Source organism: Thamnophis sirtalis, unplaced genomic scaffold (genome assembly GCF_051295495.1).
Source record: "Thamnophis sirtalis isolate CommonGarterSnake01/CBP01778 unplaced genomic scaffold, rThaSir2_p1.2 scaffold_1, whole genome shotgun sequence".
NCBI lineage: Eukaryota > Metazoa > Chordata > Lepidosauria > Squamata > Natricidae > Thamnophis > Thamnophis sirtalis.
The window spans coordinates 4,998,649-5,019,091 of NW_028261381.1; the positions used below are offsets into that span (position 1 = coordinate 4,998,649).

Below are 20,443 nucleotides of genomic sequence, written 5' to 3' on the forward strand. Positions count from 1 at the left end.
AGATACATACATCCATGGACACATATATCAAGATGGAAAACCAATAGCTGCTAATTGAGCAGATCAATATATGGTCTCCAGCCATGTTCACAGAGATTAAGGCCATTACAAGAATCCTAATAAAGTTCCCAACATAATCTGCACTATAGTATGTATGGTTCCATACAGAGGTGGGTTCCTACCAGTTCGCACCGGTTTGTCAAATCTACCGAACTGGTTAGAAGAGGTTCCACCAGAAAGCAGGCCATACCTACAGAAGAGGTTCCAAAAATTTTTGAAACCCACCACTGACAGACAGACAGACAGACACACACACACGCACGCACGCACACACACAGAAAAAGAAAGAAAGGAAGAAAGAAAAAAAGAAAAAAAGAAAGAAAAAGTGAGAGAGAGATGAAAGAAAAAAAGGAAAAAGGGACAGAGAGACAAAAGGAAGGAAAGAGAGAGAGAGAGAGAGAGAGAGAGAGAGAGAGAGAGAGAGAGAGAGAGAGAGAACAGAGACAGAGAGACAGAGAGACAGAGAGAAAGAAAACACATGGCCGGCAAGCCACTCCCACCAGGTCACATGGCCAGCAAGCCACTCCCACCAGGTCACATGGCCAGCAAGCCACTCCCACAAAGGAGGCCACACCCACAGAGTAGGTTCGAAAAAAATTTGAAACCCACCATTGGTTCCATACTATACGAGACTATAGTTGATATATATGCAGAATTGGATTAAACTCTTCTTTGAAATCTGTTTTTTTATAGATGAATTTTCATGTGCACAGCATAGATTTTTTGAAAAAGAATGTTTTCTTTACTAAAAAAATGGAAAGGTTCTGTGGTACCTACCTCCTGCCACGTCTTCAGGTCCATCATAGGATTTATCGATGGCAGCTCTGAAACTCTCATTACATCCCCTCCCACGGACCATGTGAGGTCTAGGCCTGTAGAATGGAAGCTCATTCTTTTTCACTTCAGCAACAGCTGTCTGGAGACTTTCTAGGGAACTCGACTTTTTTAATCCCAGGGTGGGACCAATATCCTTACTAGGAGATTCTAAAGAAACAGAACAATAGGGAAAAAAAAAGATTCAATAATAGAAAAAGCTGTTACAAAGCTGCCTATTTTCCAAGTTTTAAAGTAGAACTGCGATTAATACACCATTGTATTATAATGCTAGATCTTGAACTTACATAACTGGAAGTCACCTCTTGTTCATAATTACGCAGAACTATGCATTACTATGAAGTCTAGTAAATTAGATGTTAATCTCATAGGCACAGAAAACATAAACTACGAAAGCTGGGAGCATAATGAACTCAAAAATAGTACTATTGTAAAACTTGAGGGAATCAAAACAGTAGGATCTATAATTCCCCTAGGATCCTAATCTAATTTCACAACTGACATAGGTTTTGCTAAGACAAATGAATGCTAATATCATAAAGAAAGTAACTCTCCTTCAATAGCCACATAAATCCTAAATATGTCTACCAAGTTTCCTGGGAGGTATCTATATCTTTTTGTCCCACTGAGAATTTTCTTTTAAAGGGATAAAAAAGAGTATTAATTTATTTCCAGGAATCTTTTATGAAAATGTCTCAAGTATTTTAACACTCAACATTTTGGCACAGAATGCATTTGGAAAACCAAGTAATTTACATAGGCAGCCTTTTCCGCTGGTATGTTTGAAGACTAAAGGGACTGTCTCGTTGAAGACATGGAAAACAGCATAGGGATTTTTGAAGAATAAATGAAAAGTGAATTAGAGGACTTGCCAGAAAGGATGCCCACCGAGAAGCTAAACAGCAAAAACCACAGGGGAATAAAAAACAAAAAAATGCCCTTAAAACACAACTAGGCGTATTATTGTTAGCTGAACAAATCTCTCAAAGCGAGATTGCTTAAGGATTTCTATATGCTATGTAGTTAGATTTTGTGTTTTCACAAAATCGCCTCAATGGGCAGGGGAAGAAGATAATAGGCCTGGATTGCTTACAAATCTTTCCCAATTCTTTCTAATAATTAGGGTCAACAAAAGCTGCCTCAAGTATAAGAAGGGAGAATCACTATATCAGGTTTGGTTCTCCCAAATCAACAGCATTGCCTTTCCCAAACCATTTTTGATAGGCAGCTGTTGTGACTCAGCAGATGTCTGCTGTGAGTCTTTTCGGGATACAAGATTCATTATGCAGCTGGGGCTTGTTAGGGGCAGGTTTGGAGATAAAAGGACGGATGCTGCCACGCCCTAGTTGCAGGAGTCAACGTTCCTTCGTGCGTTCCTTGACCCTTGATTGTGGTTTCTTTGATGTACACTTGGAAAAGTGATTTGACTTCTGTAACCCTCATTCGTAGAGACTTTGGGAGAAGTGCATTGCTTGTAAGAGTTTTGTTTTGTATTCTGTTATCTAGTCTGAGAGTTTATTTATGTTATTTTTGGGCTCGAAGCCAGTTTGAACTGAGAACTGATAAAGAAAGTTCCTTTTAAGTTTATTTGCCTGTCGTCTGTTATCAAGCCGAGAAGGGGGGGACAGAACAGGCAGCCATATTGTATAGCTTGCTTACCCTTCAGAGACCTGAACTGCTGATACTGCATTATGTCCATAGTTCCTGGTTAAAATGGTTAGGAAGAACAATGTGCAAGAAAAGGGATGGAAGAAGGAAAGAAATAAACATTAAGAAGGAATATCATCCTTCTGGAAGACAGATTAGTCACCTATTTGTATGGAAATTGGTCAAAATATTTTCCCCTGCAGAAATGAATTGAGGAATAATGAGTAGTACTATCTGATGATTTATTGCTGCAGGAGTTATTTATCACTATATTGTGGGGTTTTTTTTTTACATTTGACCTTGGATGATTAAATTTTATGGTTTTTTTCGATATAATTTACTGTGGCTATTTTAATTCTTTAAACACAATCCACAAATAAACAGCACTATGAAAGAGACCAAAGGAAGAAGACTTAGAACTGGGGATGCAATCATAAACATCCATGGGTTGGATGTTGGATGGGGGTGGGGAGGAAATGGGCCTGTTTCTGGCCTCCAGAGGGTCTCTGGCACCTGGGGAGGCCATTTTTGCTGTCCTGGAGGCCCGAAAAAACCCTCCGGAGCCTAGGGAGGGCAACCCTCCCTTTATGGTGCAGGAGGCCTGTTATGTACCACAGTTTCCTCTCTGGTCCGTTTGGCTAGGGGGGGCGTGTCCTTGTTACTGATTGGTTACCTGTTTGACAGCTGGGGTATATAAAGAGCTGTCAAACAGGGCTCAGCTGTTGCCAGTTAGCTAATATGCGCGAAATGTGAAGTGCCACGTTTGGCAACCTGTTAGAAATAAACTGTTAGCGGACTTGAAGTCCTGGCTCACCTCGGTTTGTCTGACTGCGTTCTCCCAGCTAGAACAAGGCCAACCAGGCGATGCCCACCCAGCAACTGGGCAGAGTACCCCTTGCTAAAAAGTTTGAAGCCCACCCCTGCGTACAAGGCACAGAAGAAGATAAAGAGATCAGCAAGTGATAAATGGTAAGTGAAGAATGCAGTATGTTGTGGGCACAAAATTTTGAAGAGCCAATAATGTTGGATACATGGGAAAAGATATGGGTAAGAAATGTAAAATTCACACAAGCCCCAAATTTGAGAGAAAACTTTTATAAGGTGTTTTATAGATGGCATTTAGATCCTGAAAAACTAGCCTGTATGTATTTGGATTTACAACCTAAATGCTGGAGATGTGATTGTCTCGATGCTACATACTATCATATATGGTGGACTTGTAAAAAGGTAAAAGCATTTTGGATAAAAATATGGTGGATTATGCAAAATGTTCTTAAAAAAAGGATAAAGTTTACCCCTCAGCTATTCTTGTTAGGTATAATTACTGATTGTACAGTTATAGAGACTAACTTGATTTTGCATTTAATAACCGCAGCAAGACTGTTGGTGGCGCAATACTGGAAGAAGGAAGATTTGCCTACTATTCAAGAATGGACATTAAAAGTAACAAACCTAGCAGAGATGGCTAAAATATCAGCATATCTCAAGGACCATTCCAATGAGAGATATAAACTGGAGTGGAGAAGATGGATCGACTATACTCAAAATAAATATGGGACTAAGAAATTCCAGATAGTTTATGACTAAGAAACAAGGAATGATATAATCTATTTAGAGCTAGCCTAGCAAAGAGGAGTTAAAGCTCAAATGAAAGATGATACTAACTTTTTTTTTAATGTTTATTTGAGAATATCTTTGTTAAAGATTTATACCCTGTATTGGTTCTGGGAAGTCGGGGGGGGGGAAGGTTGGGGGGTGGGGTTTGGGGGGGAGGGGAGGGAGGTAAACATTTGTAGAAGGTTTTTTTTCCAAAATTTTCAATTAAAAAAAAAGAATGCAGTATGATTTTTGATGGAGAAAGACCAACAAGAAACTTGGATTAATCTAGTTGCTCTAAAACAAAATTAAACAGGCAAAAATAGCATGCTGGTTGCTGCTTAATAAATCTTTTTGGAGCCTTGAGAGAATGATATCCATTTGAATATAATACTAAATCTGGTGATATTTGCATATTTGGAACTAAATACACAATGCAATAATGAGTAAAATAACTCAAGTAACTAATGAAGCCAGGAGAGAGGAAGGAAGAGAATGGAAAAGGAGAGCGAGTATTGCCATCCATAGTAAAGATCACTGACACCAAGCAATTTAACTCTGCTGTCATCTGAGACTTTGAGGGCTTGAACACAAAAGTGTGTGAGAGAGAAAATGAGACAAACCAGTTTAAAGAGAACCTGGTTGCTAGGTCACAAAGTGCAAAGCTTCCTTTATTCATTAATTGCCATTGTGGAGACTACCATTATTGTCAAATTAAGCCGCTGCCGAAATGGACTGTGAAGCACTGCCCTGCGTGCAAGGTGAAAGTACTTAAAATTAATCAAGGCATGAAGTCTCAGTGAGAGGTTGCAGTGGTGCCCATTTGAGGCTGAAAAGGAACAACAACAAAAAAATAAAAATAAAAATCAGTGAAGACGGTACAGCCAAAAGGAAAGGTTTTCTGATCAGTAGAGGAACAAGGGAGGTGGCTTTCCAGTGAGAAAACAACTTTGATTGCTAGCTTTCAACAAGAAAAACCACTATCTGGCTCTAAATATAGGATTCTCCTGTAGTGCTTAAATCCATACTATGTCTCGGTTTTGGGCTTGAGTTCACAATTTAAGTTCATTTTATAGAGCCGAGGTGGCGCAGTGGTTAGGGTGAAGTACTGCAGGCCACTTCAGCTGACTGTTATCTGCAGTTCAGCGGTTCTAATCTCACCGGCTCAAGGTTGGCTCAGCCTTCCATCCTTCCGAGGTGGGTGAAATGAGGACCAAGACTGTGGGGGCGATATGCTGACTCTGTAAACCGCTTAGAGAGGGCTGAAAGCCCTATGAAGGGCTTTGATGCAATCATTAGGGCAGATGGCTGTGATCAAGTATTTTAGATTCTACTATCAATTCTTTTTGACACTTTCTGGATTTTACAACTGGATAAAAAGCCCAGGTGAATACAATCTTTGTAGCAATAGCACTTAGACGTATACTGCCCCATAGTGCTTTACAGAGGTTGGTTCCTACCAGTTCGCACCTGTTTGGTAGAACCGGTTCGTCAAATCTACCGAACCGGTTAGAAGAAGTTCCACCAGTGGACCTGGAAAGCAGGCCACACCTACAGAAGAGGTTCCAAAATTTTTTGAAACCCACCACTGACACACACACACACACACACACACACACACACACAGAGAGACACACACACAGAGAGAGAAAGAGAAAGGAATAAAGAAAAAAAGAAAGAAAGAAAGAAAGAAAAAGAGAGATGAAAGAAAAAAAGGAAAAAGGGACAGAGAGACAAAAGGAAGAAGAGAGAGAGGGAGAGAGAGAGGGAGAGAAAGAAAGAAAACACATGGCCAGCAAGCCACTCCCACCAGGTCACATGGCCGGCAAGCCACTCCCACAAAGGAGGCCACACCCACAGAGTAGTTTCGAATTTTTTTTTGAAACCCACCACTGGTTTTTTATAGCATTCTGGGCGGTTTGCAATGTCAGCACATTATATAAAAATCTTATTCCAGATATTCACCCTTAGAAAATGTTCTACTTATTTCCATAAATGTGGCTATGTCATATTACATATTATATTTCGCAACATACAGCTAATGAATCAGTCATGAAGTTCCTACTTTTTATAAACACTTGTGAGACTCTTTGAATGCGAAATACAATAAGGATGTGAAAAAAAAATGCAAATATTTGTTGTATAAATGTTCAGTTTGATCAAGAGAGACAAATTAAATACTTCATTTTTTTAACCTCCCATATTGCAGCCTCCCCAGGAATTCTTTGGAAAGTAGGAAGAAAAGAGGGGGAAAAAAACATGACAACATTTATTTAATGAGTAAACTCAGCTAAACACTTCATTAGTTCTTTGCTAATGCATCTAAAATCAGAGAACACGTTGAACAAGCTTATGTTCCGTTTATGGCCTAAGAGCATTTTATAGGGATCCTGTCAAAAATACGAAGTGGCAAAGATTAACAACACACTGAACTTGTTTGAATAAAAGTGAAGTTTGCCTCCCTCACCCCCTTAAATCATATTCTTTAAAACCAGTTAACATCATTTATTCAAAATTCCTATTGAGAACACACACATACGCTCCTAGAATAATGCAGAACATTTCTTTGCCTTGGATAATATCATTTCATTTGAAAAAGCCTACAATAACAGATTCTTTTAAAAAATCGGATAGAAAGAAAATTACATTTTGGTATGGCACTTAAACCCATTGATTATTTATTAATAAAATTTAGCATAGAATCCAGGAAAATAATGGAAAATAATGGATCACCCTATATCTGCCCTGTCAGACCATATTTGGAATAACTTGTCCGTGCCTGGACACTATAGCTCAAAAAGGACAGTGGCAATTGGGGGAAATTAAAGCAAGACATGAAATTTCAAAGACGAAGAAGCATAGAGAAACCCAGGTGTGCTCTTGATCATGATTTTGCAATTTGAGGCAGTAGGTCAAGCCGGCTGTGGCTTCTAATCAACAATTAAGGTCACAGAACAGAACTTGTTAACTTGCGGTTAGCACTTATTAGGTGCTAATCACAAAACTACAGGAAAAAAAAATAAAGCTGCCCAAGACGAGATAGCATGTTAGATACTGAAGAAGTTAAACAAGATTTGATTTTTAAAGACTGTGTCTGCCTGACAGAGGAGAAAAAAAGAAGACATTCCTTCCTTAAAGTAAAACGAGCCGAAGGGCGCAGTGGTTAGGGTGCAGTACTGCAGGCCACTTCAGCTGACTGCTATCTGCAGTTCGGCGGTTCAAATCTCACCGGCTCAAGGTTGACTCAGCCTTCCATCCTTCCGAGGTGGGTGAAATGAGGACCCAGACTGTGGGGGCGATATGCTGACTCTGTAAACCGCTTAGAGAGGGCTGAAAGCCCTATGAAGCGGTATATAAGTCTAACTGCTATTGCTGTTGCTAACTCTACCTAGGGAGCCTGGCTTCTGGTTGTTCACATATATACTTCTGAGCACACATAATGTATAAACATATGTATACAATGACTTTTCGGATCGATCTCATTCTGTTGATATTAAGAAACTACACACTACAATTTATCACTGATGATATAATATTATAGACCTTAACATAGCCATCAATAGTAACTAAGATGAGGCAAGGAAATTATACTAATTCAATATATGCAATACCATTGTAGCATGAGAATAATTTCCATTAGGTTACTTTCTTACAGGACACAGGTATTATGGGTATGAGCCAGAGGTGGGTTCCTACCAGTTCGCACCTATTCGGTAGAACCAGTTCGTCAAATCTACCGAACCGGTTAGAAGAGGTTCCACCAGTGGACCCGGAAAGCAGGCCACACCTACAGAAGAGCTTCCAAAATTTTTTGAAACCCACCACTGGTCCTTGGATGTGATTATTCTACACTATCATGCTCCTATTTATAAAACTCAGTGCCTCTGTGAAAGGTAAGGATGACTGCTGCGTTTGTGGCGCAATCAGGACATTGCGTGTGTTGAAGTTGTTTTAACGCAAACCAAAGATGCCTTTTAAAAAACAAGTTGACATCTTATTCTTATGCATGCCAGTGCTGTGTGTGAGGTCATTTAAGGTGGTTCTGACAAGTGTCGTCGGCATCTTCATATCCGGTCACATGGGCGGCAAGCCACTCCCATCCGGTCACATGGGCGGCAAGCCACTCCCACAAAGGAAGCCACACCCACAGAGTAGGTTCGAACAATTTTTGAAACCCACCACTGCCCACACCAAAGTACTGACGTGTGAGCTCAGGAATATTTTGAAAGCCTCAGAGAATGGCTTGAACAATCTTACAACTGGAGAGTTTTCCTGGTCTCAAGAAAAAAGCAATAAAAGTTTGCATTTTGGCTTTGTATCCCTTTCATTTATGGGTATCAAATATAATGTTTAAAATAGTAATTTAGAGTCCTTTCCTTCCTTCTTTCCCCTACCTCATCATTACTCATCTACATTTTCAGGCATGATCTCTGCAGAGATATTATAAATTAGCTGGGACAGAGGGATTTCAATATTCATCACACACTTTAATTTGTGCTCCGCAACTGAATAGTTATTACCAGCATTCCTAGGGTTATGGCCTTTTCAACACTGCTTCATTTAGAAAACATGTATGGAATTATGAAAGGCAAGGAAATATATTTTATACTCAAATTACTGGTAATCATTATCTTTTAGTTGGCTTTTTTGCCTTAAGCAAAAGATCCTAAACTGGAATTAGAAATAAAAAGTCTGAATAATATTTATGTATGCCAAAGAAAGAAAGAAGTTCAAAGAAGTCCAGAAATTTGGGGGGGAAAAAACCCCACATATTAAAAACTCTCATTACATATTTTACAGCTTTACATACATCTGTTTGAATTACCTGCCCTTTGCACTAGTAAAACTGTGTGAATTAACCAGCTTCCCTAGGACTCTTCCTGCTTTAGTCAGCCTAGAAAAAGAAACCTGTAAAATCATTCTCACTGGGGAGGATGTTCTGGAGGGAAGAACAGAAAATGAGAGTTTTTTCACTGACATTTTAATATTTAATATTCATATTCAGCTGTTCCCAACCATAGCTTAAACCGAGACACTCAATGGGATCACCATTTAAAACTGCATATTATGATGCAGTGGTGTTGTCCGTAATTAGTGATTGGATCAATTTAACTAATGATAGGATACTGAACTTTGAGGGATATGATCTGGTATATGGTTGGCATGCTTACTTGTTATTTAACAAAAAACTGGACAAAAACTTTAAAAGTCACATTTTAAGAAATGCTTTACTGCGGGTTTGGAAAAAATATCAACATAAATTAAATGATAAGATACCTATGTGGGCAATTCCTAGACACACAATTGAAAATATAAATATAGCACAAAAACAGGATAGAATTACTTAGAGACAGCTTCTTATTTTGGAAGGAGGGGCACTACAATTAAAATCCTTAGAGGTATTAAAAGAGGAGAAGGCAGTTCAAACATGGTTCCAGGATGGGCAATTACAGGCCAGGTGGAGAATAGATCAAAAAATTGGTTTTGTCCAAATTGACGACAACTTATTTAAACAAATAAGAGATCAAAGTTTAATGCATATAAAGAGGATATATAGTCTATTAATACAGATAGATTTGGAAACAGAGTTAGTTAAAGATTGTATGGTAAAGTGGGCTCAAAATATTGAAGAACCAATAATGTTGGTTACATGGGAAAAAATTTGGGTAAGAAATGTGAAATTTACACAAGCTCAAAACCTGAGAGAAAATTTTTACAAGATGTTCTATAGATGGCATTTAGATCCTAAAAAGGTGGCTTCTATGTATCCGAATTTACAACCCAAATGTTGGAGATGTGGTTCTCTCGATGCTACCTATTTCCATATATGGTGGACTTGCCAAAAGGTTAAGGCATTTTGGATAAAAAATACGGTGGATTATAATGGGATCACCAAGTGCTCCCTTTAGACCTATCTGAGACCTCCCTTCCAAAGCTTGGAAATCTATTTTCATATGACTCACCAACATGATTCCCTTGGGGATGCAGGAACCAATGTTTTGGAGGGAGCTTTCTTCTTTAACAATATATATGTTCTCAAGATAAGAGTATCATGGATGACCGCAAAAACATCAGCACAGGGATAATCAAAAAGATCACTAGAATGATCACTTAGGGCACAAATAAAGCAGTTCCTGCAGATTTTATTCTGCTAGTCATTAGTTTAGTTTAGTTTATTTGTCTTGTATGCCGCCCACTCCCGAAGGACTCCGGGCGGCTCACAATAGACAAGGGAAGGGGGGATAAATAGACAAAGACAACACTTTAAAAAAGACACAACATTCACAATTTCCGTGGGGCTGGATGTTTCACAAGCCCCCCGGCCTGCTGGAGCAGCCAGGACTTGGTGGCTTTGCGGAAGGCCGGGAGGGTAGTAAGGGTCCGGATCTCCACAGGGAGGTCATTCCAGAGGGCTGGAGCTGAAACAGAGAAGGCTCTCCCCCGGGGGGTCGCCAGCCGACATTGGCTGGCAGATGGAATCCGGAGGAGACTTAACCTGTGAGATCTAATCGGTCTAAGGGAGGTAATCGGCAGGAGGCGGTCTCTCAGGTACCCAGGTCCGATGCCATGTAGGGCTTTATAGGTAACGACCAGCACCTTGAAGCGGGTCCGGAGACTAATGGGTAACCAGTGCAGCTCGCGGAGGATAGGTGTGACGTGGGTGTACCTAGGTGCACCCACAATCGCTCACGCGGCTGCATTCTGGACTAACTGAAGTCTTCGAACACTCTTTAAGGGCAGCCCCATGTAGAGCGCGTTACAGTAATTGTCGACTATAGTGGGCATTGTTCATCTCCATTTCAAAGTCTTTGAGCCAGCTCTGTCCAAAGACATTCATGTGGCCAGCATGACATCATGGAAGGCTGTTACCTTCCTAGTAGGTACCACTCCCTAATACGTGGTACCTATTTATTCACTTGCATGTGCATACTTTTTTTCATTTTCAAATTTTATCCCCAAAGAATGTGGGAAGTGAAGGGGAAACAGGAAAAGGGGGAAAGGGGAAAGGAAAGGGAAAAATGGAAGGGAAGGGAAGGAAAGGAGAGAACCAGAAGCAAGATGGTTGGGTTCAGCTATAGCAGCCTGGTGCAAATTTTGGAAGATTAGGGATGAATAGTCTTGGTGTAAATCTAGATGGTTGCAAAGAGTCAATAACAACTTGATGGCACATAATCAATCATCAATCAAGATAGGAGTTGTGAATTCACAAGAAATGCATTTACAGGTAACCTTCAACATACGTTGTTAATTGATCTTAGAATTATAGCCATAAGTCATTGTGGTCATTAAGCATGTGGCCATGTGATTATACTGGATTGTATGTTTTTTTAGCAATAGCAATAGCGGTTAGACTTATATACCGCTTCATAGGGCTTTCAGCTCTCTCTAAGCTGTTTACAGAGTCAGCATATTGCCCACACAGTCTGGGTCCTCATTTTACCCACCTCGGAAGGATGGAAGGCTGAGTCAACCTTGAGCCGGTGAGATTTGAACAGCTGAACTGCAGAACTGAAGTCAGCTGAAGTAGCCTGCAGTGCTGCATTTAACCACTCGGCTCTTTTTTGTGATGGTAGTTAATCAAACACTGCAGTTGTTACATGTATGCAGTGATTGTTAATCAAATGCATTTTATCCCGTGGGCATTTAGCAAAAACATGTTGAAATTTGCAATCAGGTGACTGCAGGAGACTGCAAATTTCCATAATGAAGAATTGGTTGCCAAACGCCCAAAAAGTTATCATGTGACCATCTGACATTTGTCAGAATATAAAAATTGGGGGTTTTTTTGGGGGTGTGTGTGGTAACGTCAAACAGCCACTAAGCGAGGACTACCTGTATTGAGTTTTCACTTAGCTGATTCCTAAATTCATAGAATTGGAAACAAACGGTTGATAATTGTGCCTATTATCCTGAATTACTTAGTTAATACAGTAGTTGGAGTTAGTACGCAAGGGGAAATATGTTTAGCCCCCCCAAATTACCTCTGCTTCTATTAACTAGTTAGTAAATATAGTCTCACCCTGATCAACAGAAACAGAATCTTGTGGGAGATAGAAATATTTTACTGATGATGCAAATATTGAAATTTGTAAGTTTGAATTAAAAACATCTCATCAGCAGGTGTAAATCCAGGCCAGAGACTGCAACTGTGACTGGAAATAAGTAGTATTGTTAATAATAATATTTTTAATATCGAATAGTAGCAATGATAGTCAAACTTAGGGTTAGCTGTTACTAACTTTGCTATCTGAATTGACTGAGCAACCTTGATATTATAGTGAACGTCGTAACAGTGGCATTGTATATTGCCCAATATTTCCACCTTTTTATTGAATTACTACCCCTAAATAAAATATTATTTAATACAATTTGATTAAATTCAATTCCCTGCCATTTTTAAAAAAAAACTTGAACTTAAGCATTTATTTCAAACTACGGAAAATAGTTGTGAGATAAAGACAGTGTCAAACTGTGGAGAAATTATTAAACGTATCACTACCACATGGAAAATGAGTATAAGGAGGAAAGATGAGGTTAAAAGAGCATGCTTTTTTTCCAATTAAAAAAAAAAAATAGAAATCTATCTCTTAACAAGGTAACAAAACAATTCTTTGTTCCAGAATTGTGAAAATATTTGAAACAAAACAAATACCTGCTGAGTCTCAATCTGATCAATGAATCATGTTCCCCCAGGCGCTTATGTCCATGTTTTATTGGGGTTCCCTCCCCTGCGGCAATTCTAATTTAAGATGCTCTGTCTATTGTTGCCATGGGCAACTCCAGAACACAAAGCAAGGTAAGCTCTACTAATAAAGCAGTTTTTACAGCATTTCAACCCTTTCTTGCAAATAAAAGTTAAAATTTAAACCTTTTTAAATATAGGGCTCTGGAAGAGGTCAGGTTATGACTGCCTGTAATAAAAGAAGAAATCAATATGGCAGCATATCTGAAGGAACTGGCAAACTAAACAAACAATTCATCCAAATCCACTTGGGCCTGAATGAAGAGAACATGAAGTACGATGTTTATTCTGCTTGCCCTTTATCATTCAGAGGGATTACACTGCTTGAATCCTCACAGTTTGACATCAGGTGAGATACTAATATTTGCTGGCCAGGGTACAATTAAACAGCATGTCAAATCCAAGCCATTAACCTGATCATAAATTTACTTGTACGCGGACCTTTCACAAAGTCCTGAAGAGTGAGGTGGTGTCCCAGTTCTCAGACTCTACTCAAAGCGCCTAAGACTTTAATTCATGGAGCAAAGGAGAACGGGAGACACCACAACAATTGTTCCTGTCATAATCACATGTCAACTCAATAGTAAGTTTACTTGGGCTTTCTCAACGGTCCAGAAGTTAACCCATGCATGCACAGGTGTGTAAACAGACTGCAAGGTGTGTGAACAGACAGAAGCCAGGACCGGAGGTGCACCTGGCTACAGCCACCTGATGCAGAGACTTAGATAAGATGGAGATGGAGGGACTTGAGCCTGGAATATGAGAGCTTGAGTGATCAGCTCACCTCTCCAACTCTAACCTACTGTAACGCGCTCTACATGGGGCTGCCCTTGAAAAGTGTTCGGAGACTACAACTGGTCCAGAATGCAGCCGCACGAGCAATACTGGGTGTACCTAGATACACCCATGTTACACCTATCCTCCGCGAGCTGCACTGGCTCCCTATTGGTCTCCGAACACGCTTCAAGGTGCTGGTCATCACCTTTAAAGCCCTACATGGCCTAGGACCTGGATATCTCCGTGACCGTCTCCTGCCATATACCACCCAGCACCCAATAAGATCTCACAGGATGGGCCTTCTCTGGGTGCCGTCGACGACACAATGTCGCCTGGCGGCTCCTCGGGGAGAGCCTTCTCTGTAGCTGCCCCGGCCCTTTGGAACGATCTACCCCCTGAGATCAGGACCCTCTCCACTCTCTCGGCCTTCCGAAAGTCTATTAAGACCTGGCTGTTCTAGCAGGCCTGGGGCTGCTGATTCTTGATTGATCTCCAGCCCCACTAAGATTGAGTGCATGTTGTGTTTTTAATTTACTTTGTCTTGTATTTCAAATCCTCTTAATATTTTTTAAATTGTTTTTATGTAGGCCGCCCAGAGTCCTTCGGGATTGGGCGGCATACAAATCCATTAAAACCTTAAACCTTAACCTCACAGCAAGACCTTCAGACCATTATTCTGCTTTCCACAGAAATGCACTTTTTTCTAATGAAGTGGTTTACCAGGCCACTTTTCTATTATCTTATTTGATCAGATGCTGAAATGTTATTGACCAACGACACCAGAAGCCACACTTTACAATGAGGGGAAAGGTGGAAAAGAACAGCAAGTCTACCAGGCCAAAAAGGCCTTTCTACAACCTCCAAAGGCCCTGACAAGCGTGGCACAGCTTTCAGTGACAAGTTGGAAATAGTTGTGTGTCAAGTAAAAGAAACTGACCTCAAGTTCTGGGCACCACACTCTAAGGAGGAATTAGAAAACAGACTGTGTGACTATGGACTGCTCTCAAGCAAAACAGGAGAAAGGCCCATCAGGTTTTGAGAAATGGCTAACTCGAAGGCAAAGTGGACCACAAAACCCAGAGTGAGTTTGACAAAGGCTTCAGTCACCAATGCAGGCAAAGCGTGACCAGTCAAATGTGCGCCCGACAAAAGCGCGGCGATAAAACCGCGGTGAGAAAACCGCGAGGTCGAAAGCGCTCCCACAAAAGAGTGCTGACAAAACCACGCCCACAAAAGCGTGATTAGGGTTAAGGTAAAGGTTACGTTGCTTTTGTTGCTTTTTTAATTGCGCGCTTTCATCAGCGCGCATTTGTCGGCGCGCTTCTGAGCTCATTCATTGGCGCGATTTCAACCTCGCGGTTTTCTCGCCACGCTTTTGTCACCACGCTTTTGTCGAGCGCGCATTTGTCGGTGAACCCAGGCAAAGTAGCAGCATGGTGAAGCCTGCTCCAGCTTTGATGGGGCAAGCATGCTTCAGGTTTGCAAAAACAGCGCAGAGGGCAAACTCTACGTAAATTTCTAGAGATGGCTACTTTTATGGTCCTGTATCAAAACCATCTGCGTAACCATTTTATTTATTGTATATTATTCAGTCAGTGTTTATTTGTTACTGACCATAATTCTTGAGGAAGGTCATTGTTCAAGATTCCTTGCATTAGATGTTACTGGCTTCTAACATTGCTACTATCTACCTAAATTGGCAATTAAGGGCATTAAAATTTATCTTCCCTCCCATATATAAATCCTGCAATAGGGTTCTCCATCTGTTTTCAAATTTGTATGAAACGATGAATGTGGAATGAGAGCTAGCTGCTCCCGTTGTTCCCAGGCGTGTGAATAAAATCTGTGGAATGAAGATACGTATGAGGAAGATCTGAATGCTTTTTCTTTCAATTGGCCAAGCCTAGATTACTTCTTGATAATACAAGGTTTTGGGAATGGGTTAAGGTTAGACTCATTCAGTCTAAGACACCCTTACTGGAATGAAAATATACTAATGTAATCTTACTGAGTGTCAGGGTTCCAAGTAACACCCCCAACGAAATAATACTCTGAGGATTGAGTTTCCTCAAAGTTCCACTTTATTAGAGATGTCATATTGGCACATCTGGGAAAACCCAAATCTGAAAGTTTCTAGGTTTTCCCCACCCAGTTCAAAGTTCATGAACCGAGGTGGCGCAGTGGTTAGGGTGCAGTACTGCGGGCCACTTCAGCTGACTGTTATCTGCAGTTCAGTGGTTCTAATCTGACCGGCTCAAGGTTGACTCAGCCTTCCATCCTTCCGAGGTGGGTGAAATGAGGACCCAGACTGTTGGGGGTGATATGCTGACTCTGTAAACCGCATAGAGAGGGCTGAAAGCCCTATGAAGCAGTATATAAGTCTAACTGTTATTGCTATTGCTATTCAAGTCCCTTCCCAGCACCCACATTCCATCACATGGTCCAATCAGGCACCGTCCCAACTGGGGATGCCTCCCCGTCACACCACTCCAGATGCAGGGCAAGACGTCCTTGACTCTCTGAGAAAGGGATGTTGTTTAGAATATATATCCCCCATACTCCATATGACCCCCCTCCCATTTTCCCACAGAAGAAAAATGTGGCAGGCCTGAAGACTCAATGTAAAATATGGCTTCCAGGCCTGACACTGAGATTACTATTAAGCTCCATACGAGGGAAGGTATTTGAGACAGACATGGAAAGTTCTTGGGACTTTGTCTACAATTCTGTATATAAATTCAAATCCATGTAAATATCTTACAAAAACACTGAAAGGCTGGCTCAACTTTCTTTATTGGACAGGAGTGTGTGTGTGTGTGTGTGTGTGTGTGTGTGTGTGTGTTAGGTGCAGATAATGTTCAAAATTTATAATCTATGAAAATACTCTGGGCTAGGGATTGATAACAAGGATAATAGTCAATACTGCAGGATGGTGAAGATTATACCCATAGATTATTGCTTAACAACATTTACTATTGTTCATTTTCCCCTTTCCTGAACAATCACTTGAATTCTAAATGTTTCATATACTTTGTGAATATAGAATGTGTTTATGCTCCTTGGAATATCTGTGAAAATCCAGTTATGACAATGTGACCTTAGGATTGCTCTGTTTTGGAGGAAAGAGAAAGAACTGATTGTTCAGATGTTGCTTCCCACCCCCCAACAGCTTTAGGATGGCAGTGAGGTTTTCTGCAAAACGTGAAAGCAGAAAATGACAATAGAGCTGAATTATGGGTGCATTTGCTATGAAAACCTTTAATCAGTGCAAGGAAATTGATATGCAAATATCCAAAAGTGATTAGTCATTAAGAAAAATACATACAAAAGATTTTAGCTAAAAACAATATTAAAACAGAATGGTAAGATGCTTGCTCAGGCTACACAAATGCAACAAAGGAGAAAGGAAATTAAAATTAGTAATCTGGGTAGTATAAATTTTAACACATATGCTACTAAAATTCTTATTGTCATAACCTTTAACTGGGAAAATAGTGCATTATAAGGCAATAATTTTGGGACCAAGATACCTCAAATTGGTTAACTTACAGAATGTGTCCAAAATCCATGACTCCCAATGGAATGAAATTTGGGCTTCTTCAGTGCTATGGGCTGATGCTTGGTTGGTGTGTGGGCATGCAATATTCCTTTTCAAAGTTCTGTGATAGTTTCGTGTTGTGGCCCAGCAGGAGCCCTTGGAGTTGCCACCAGACTCCGACAGCGAGGGACCTTATGAGTCGGCTCTGGAGGATGTGGAGGACCCTGGACAGGGTTCTGACTCCGAGCAGGGTGCAGAGAGACTGGTTGGCCACCAGGAGTCGCCTGAGCCTTGGACCAGTGGGGAGGAGATAAGGGAGTGTGATGCAGACGTCATGCATTGGAGCAGTGGGGAGGAGCCAAGGGAGTTGTTCCTGGATGCCCGGCAATGAAGGGCTAATAGGCGTAAGGAACAGTTGCGCAGTTACAAGGAGATAATTGCACTCAGCTGGTGGTAATTAGGCTCCTCTCAAGACTATAAAAGGAATGATTGTGCACAAGCCCTTTTGCACAAGTCAACGTATTCACTTGAGATGAATAACTCTTGGGGCTAGCTTGGCAGGCTGGATTGCTGCCAAGGTTAGTCTGTGCTGGATTGCTGCCAAGGCCTGGACTGTGCTGGATTGCTGCCAAGGTCCTGTCTCTGTGTTAATAAATCTTGGAAGTATCTTTGTCTCGGCATGCTTTGGTATAGGACGGGGGGGGGGGGGTCAGAACAGTTTCCCAGACAGTCTCATAAGCCCTTTCTCTCTCCCCAACCCAGCAGGAGCCATTTACCTGCTGGAAGGGAGGGGGAAAGCAGGGGAGGAAGAAAGTAAATTTCTGATGCACCCTGCTAGCTTTCCTCAAGAAAACTCAATGGGGAAGTTGGCGGGAAGTCAACAGTCGCTCCTGCTCCCATTGCTTTTTTTTTTGCCTCCCTTTGGACATTCGGTTTCTTTGTTTAGGTAAGGCATTGTTTCTGAAATGATGACCCAGCAAGCACTGGTTATGTAGTGGAAATATAAAATATAAAGAAATATTGATTAATGAAATTATCCAAAGGTGGCCATAAATTTATTACAGAACCCTTTGAAACCTGAGGAGAAATACAGCACTTGCTAGAAATCTGGTCCTGTTTAATAATCATCATTTTATATTTTATCCCTATTTAACTAAATAATTCACTGTCTAGACCCTTTTTTGCCTTTCTCGTCAACAATTGTAAGTCTCGGGTGTTATGTAGCAGATGCTTGTTTTTTTGGAATTCTAAAATCCTAGAACATTTTCATTTTCTATTACTTTGTTTATTTTGACAAAGAGGCTTAGTTAAAAAAATCCTCTTGGGTTCACTGAATCTTACTGCCAAATAGAAAGGACAAGGTTGAAACCTAAATATCTTATGTCTTATGTCACTTCTAGAATTTTCTTTCTCCAAATTTCTTAGCCAGTATGGAGAAGGAAAACCCTATTTAAGGATACAAGTTATGTATTATACCAATTCGTAACTTATAAAGCCCTTCATGGTATTGGACCTGGGTACTTGAGAGACCGCCTGCTGCCAATTACCTCCCACAGACCCATTAGATCTCACAGGGTTGGCCTCCTCCGGGTTCCGTCTACCAGCCAATGCCACCTGGCTATTACCCGGGGGAGGGCCTTCTCTGTAGCAGCTCCGGCCCTCTGGAATGAACTCCCCGCAGGGATTCGGACCCTCACCTCTCTCCAGGCCTTCCGAAAAGCCGTCAAAACCTGGCTTTGCCGACAGGCCTGGGGGTGATGAGTTCCCTCCCCTCTCGACATGTATGGTTGCGCAACTGTTGTTTACTTTTATTATTTGTATTTTGTCTTTTATGTTCCTTTTTTCCCCCCTTGAATTGTTCGCCGCCCTGAGTCTTCCTGGAGAAGGGCGGCATACAAATAATAAAATTCTATTCTATTCTATTCTATTCTATTCTATTCTATTCTATTCTATTCTATTCTATTCTATTTTCATGTTAACTACTTAATGCAGTCCAAGTGATTTACAATATTAAAACGCTGAGCAAACCCTACTGTATCGTCCTTAATTACTTTCATTTACTAAAGACTTTTTATGTAAAGGCTCTATAAAAAAAGAACTATTTATGCAGTTCTTCTTAAATGCAAAAAAAATGAAGGCCATTCTAACCTTGAGGGGACAGGGTATTTCACTCATATCTATTTAGTACAGCTTGAAAAATATGATGTCTTTCAGGGACAGACCACAATGCATTCCTAAAGAAAATGTGTGCCTGAAGCCAGTGCTAGGTAACGATCACATTCCTGGCAGGCATTAAGAAAACCTAGGCTACATTCCAATGGACAGATGGTTGGCTAGAGGTCTTTCCTCAAAGCCCAAATAGCTCATTTATAGACATGATTATTTTGATCAAGTCCATCAAGGTAAGAAGAAAACGAAGCAAAGCTGATAAATGTTTCAGAAGCCACAGACCAGAGGTGGGTTCCTACCAGTTCGCACCAGTTCGGTAGAACTGGTTCGTCAAATCTACCAAACTGGTTAGAAGAGATTCCACCAGAAAGCAGGCCGCACCTACAGAAGAGGTTCCAAAAATTTTTGAAACCCACCACTGACACACACACACAAACACACACACACACACACACAGAGAGAGAGAGAGAGAGAGAGAGAGAGAGAGAGAGAGAGAGAGAGAGAGAGAGAGAGAAAGAGAAAGAAAGGAAGAAAGAAAAAAAGAAAAAAAGAAAAAAAGAAAGAAAAAGTGAGAGAGAGATGACAGAAAAAAAGGGACAGAGGGGCAAAAGGAAGGAGAGAGAGAGAGAGAGAGAGAGAGAGAGAGAGAGAGAGAGAGAGAGAGAGAGAGAGAGAAACACATGGCCGGCAAGCCACTCCCACCAGGTCACATGGCTGGCAAGCCACTCCCACAAAGGAGGCCACACCCACAGAGTAGGTTCGAAAATTTTTTGAAACCCACCACTGCCACAGACTATTCTCTCAACCACAGCATCAACCACCTTATATTGTCCTTGACTACATTCAAACTCCATAATAAATAAGCCATAATTAAGGGATGGAATAGACACATAGTATCTATTGCAAATTTCTAAAGTCAGCAAACAAGATTTCAGAATATTAAATACTGATGTTTTCTTTTAATTCTCAGAATTTAAGGTCTTGGAGAAATGTCAAAAAGCATACTGATATTCTTACGGAATAGCTTGATTCTTCCTTGGGTAGAATCTTTCATGTATCTCTAGAATTTAATCATTTTT

At 40.7% G+C, this 20,443-nt stretch overlaps 1 protein-coding gene across 1 annotated transcript in view; it reads right to left on the reverse strand.

Annotated features, from left to right (window-relative positions):
- Positions 1-20,443, reverse strand: part of PARD3B (par-3 family cell polarity regulator beta) — a 587,816-nt gene that overhangs the window by 279,460 nt on the left and 287,913 nt on the right. Inside the window, exon 17 of the mRNA XM_087706906.1 lies at positions 838-1,044. Within this exon, the coding sequence (XP_087563032.1) occupies positions 838-1,044 (207 nt within the window). The remainder of the gene's footprint in view (positions 1-837; positions 1,045-20,443) is intronic.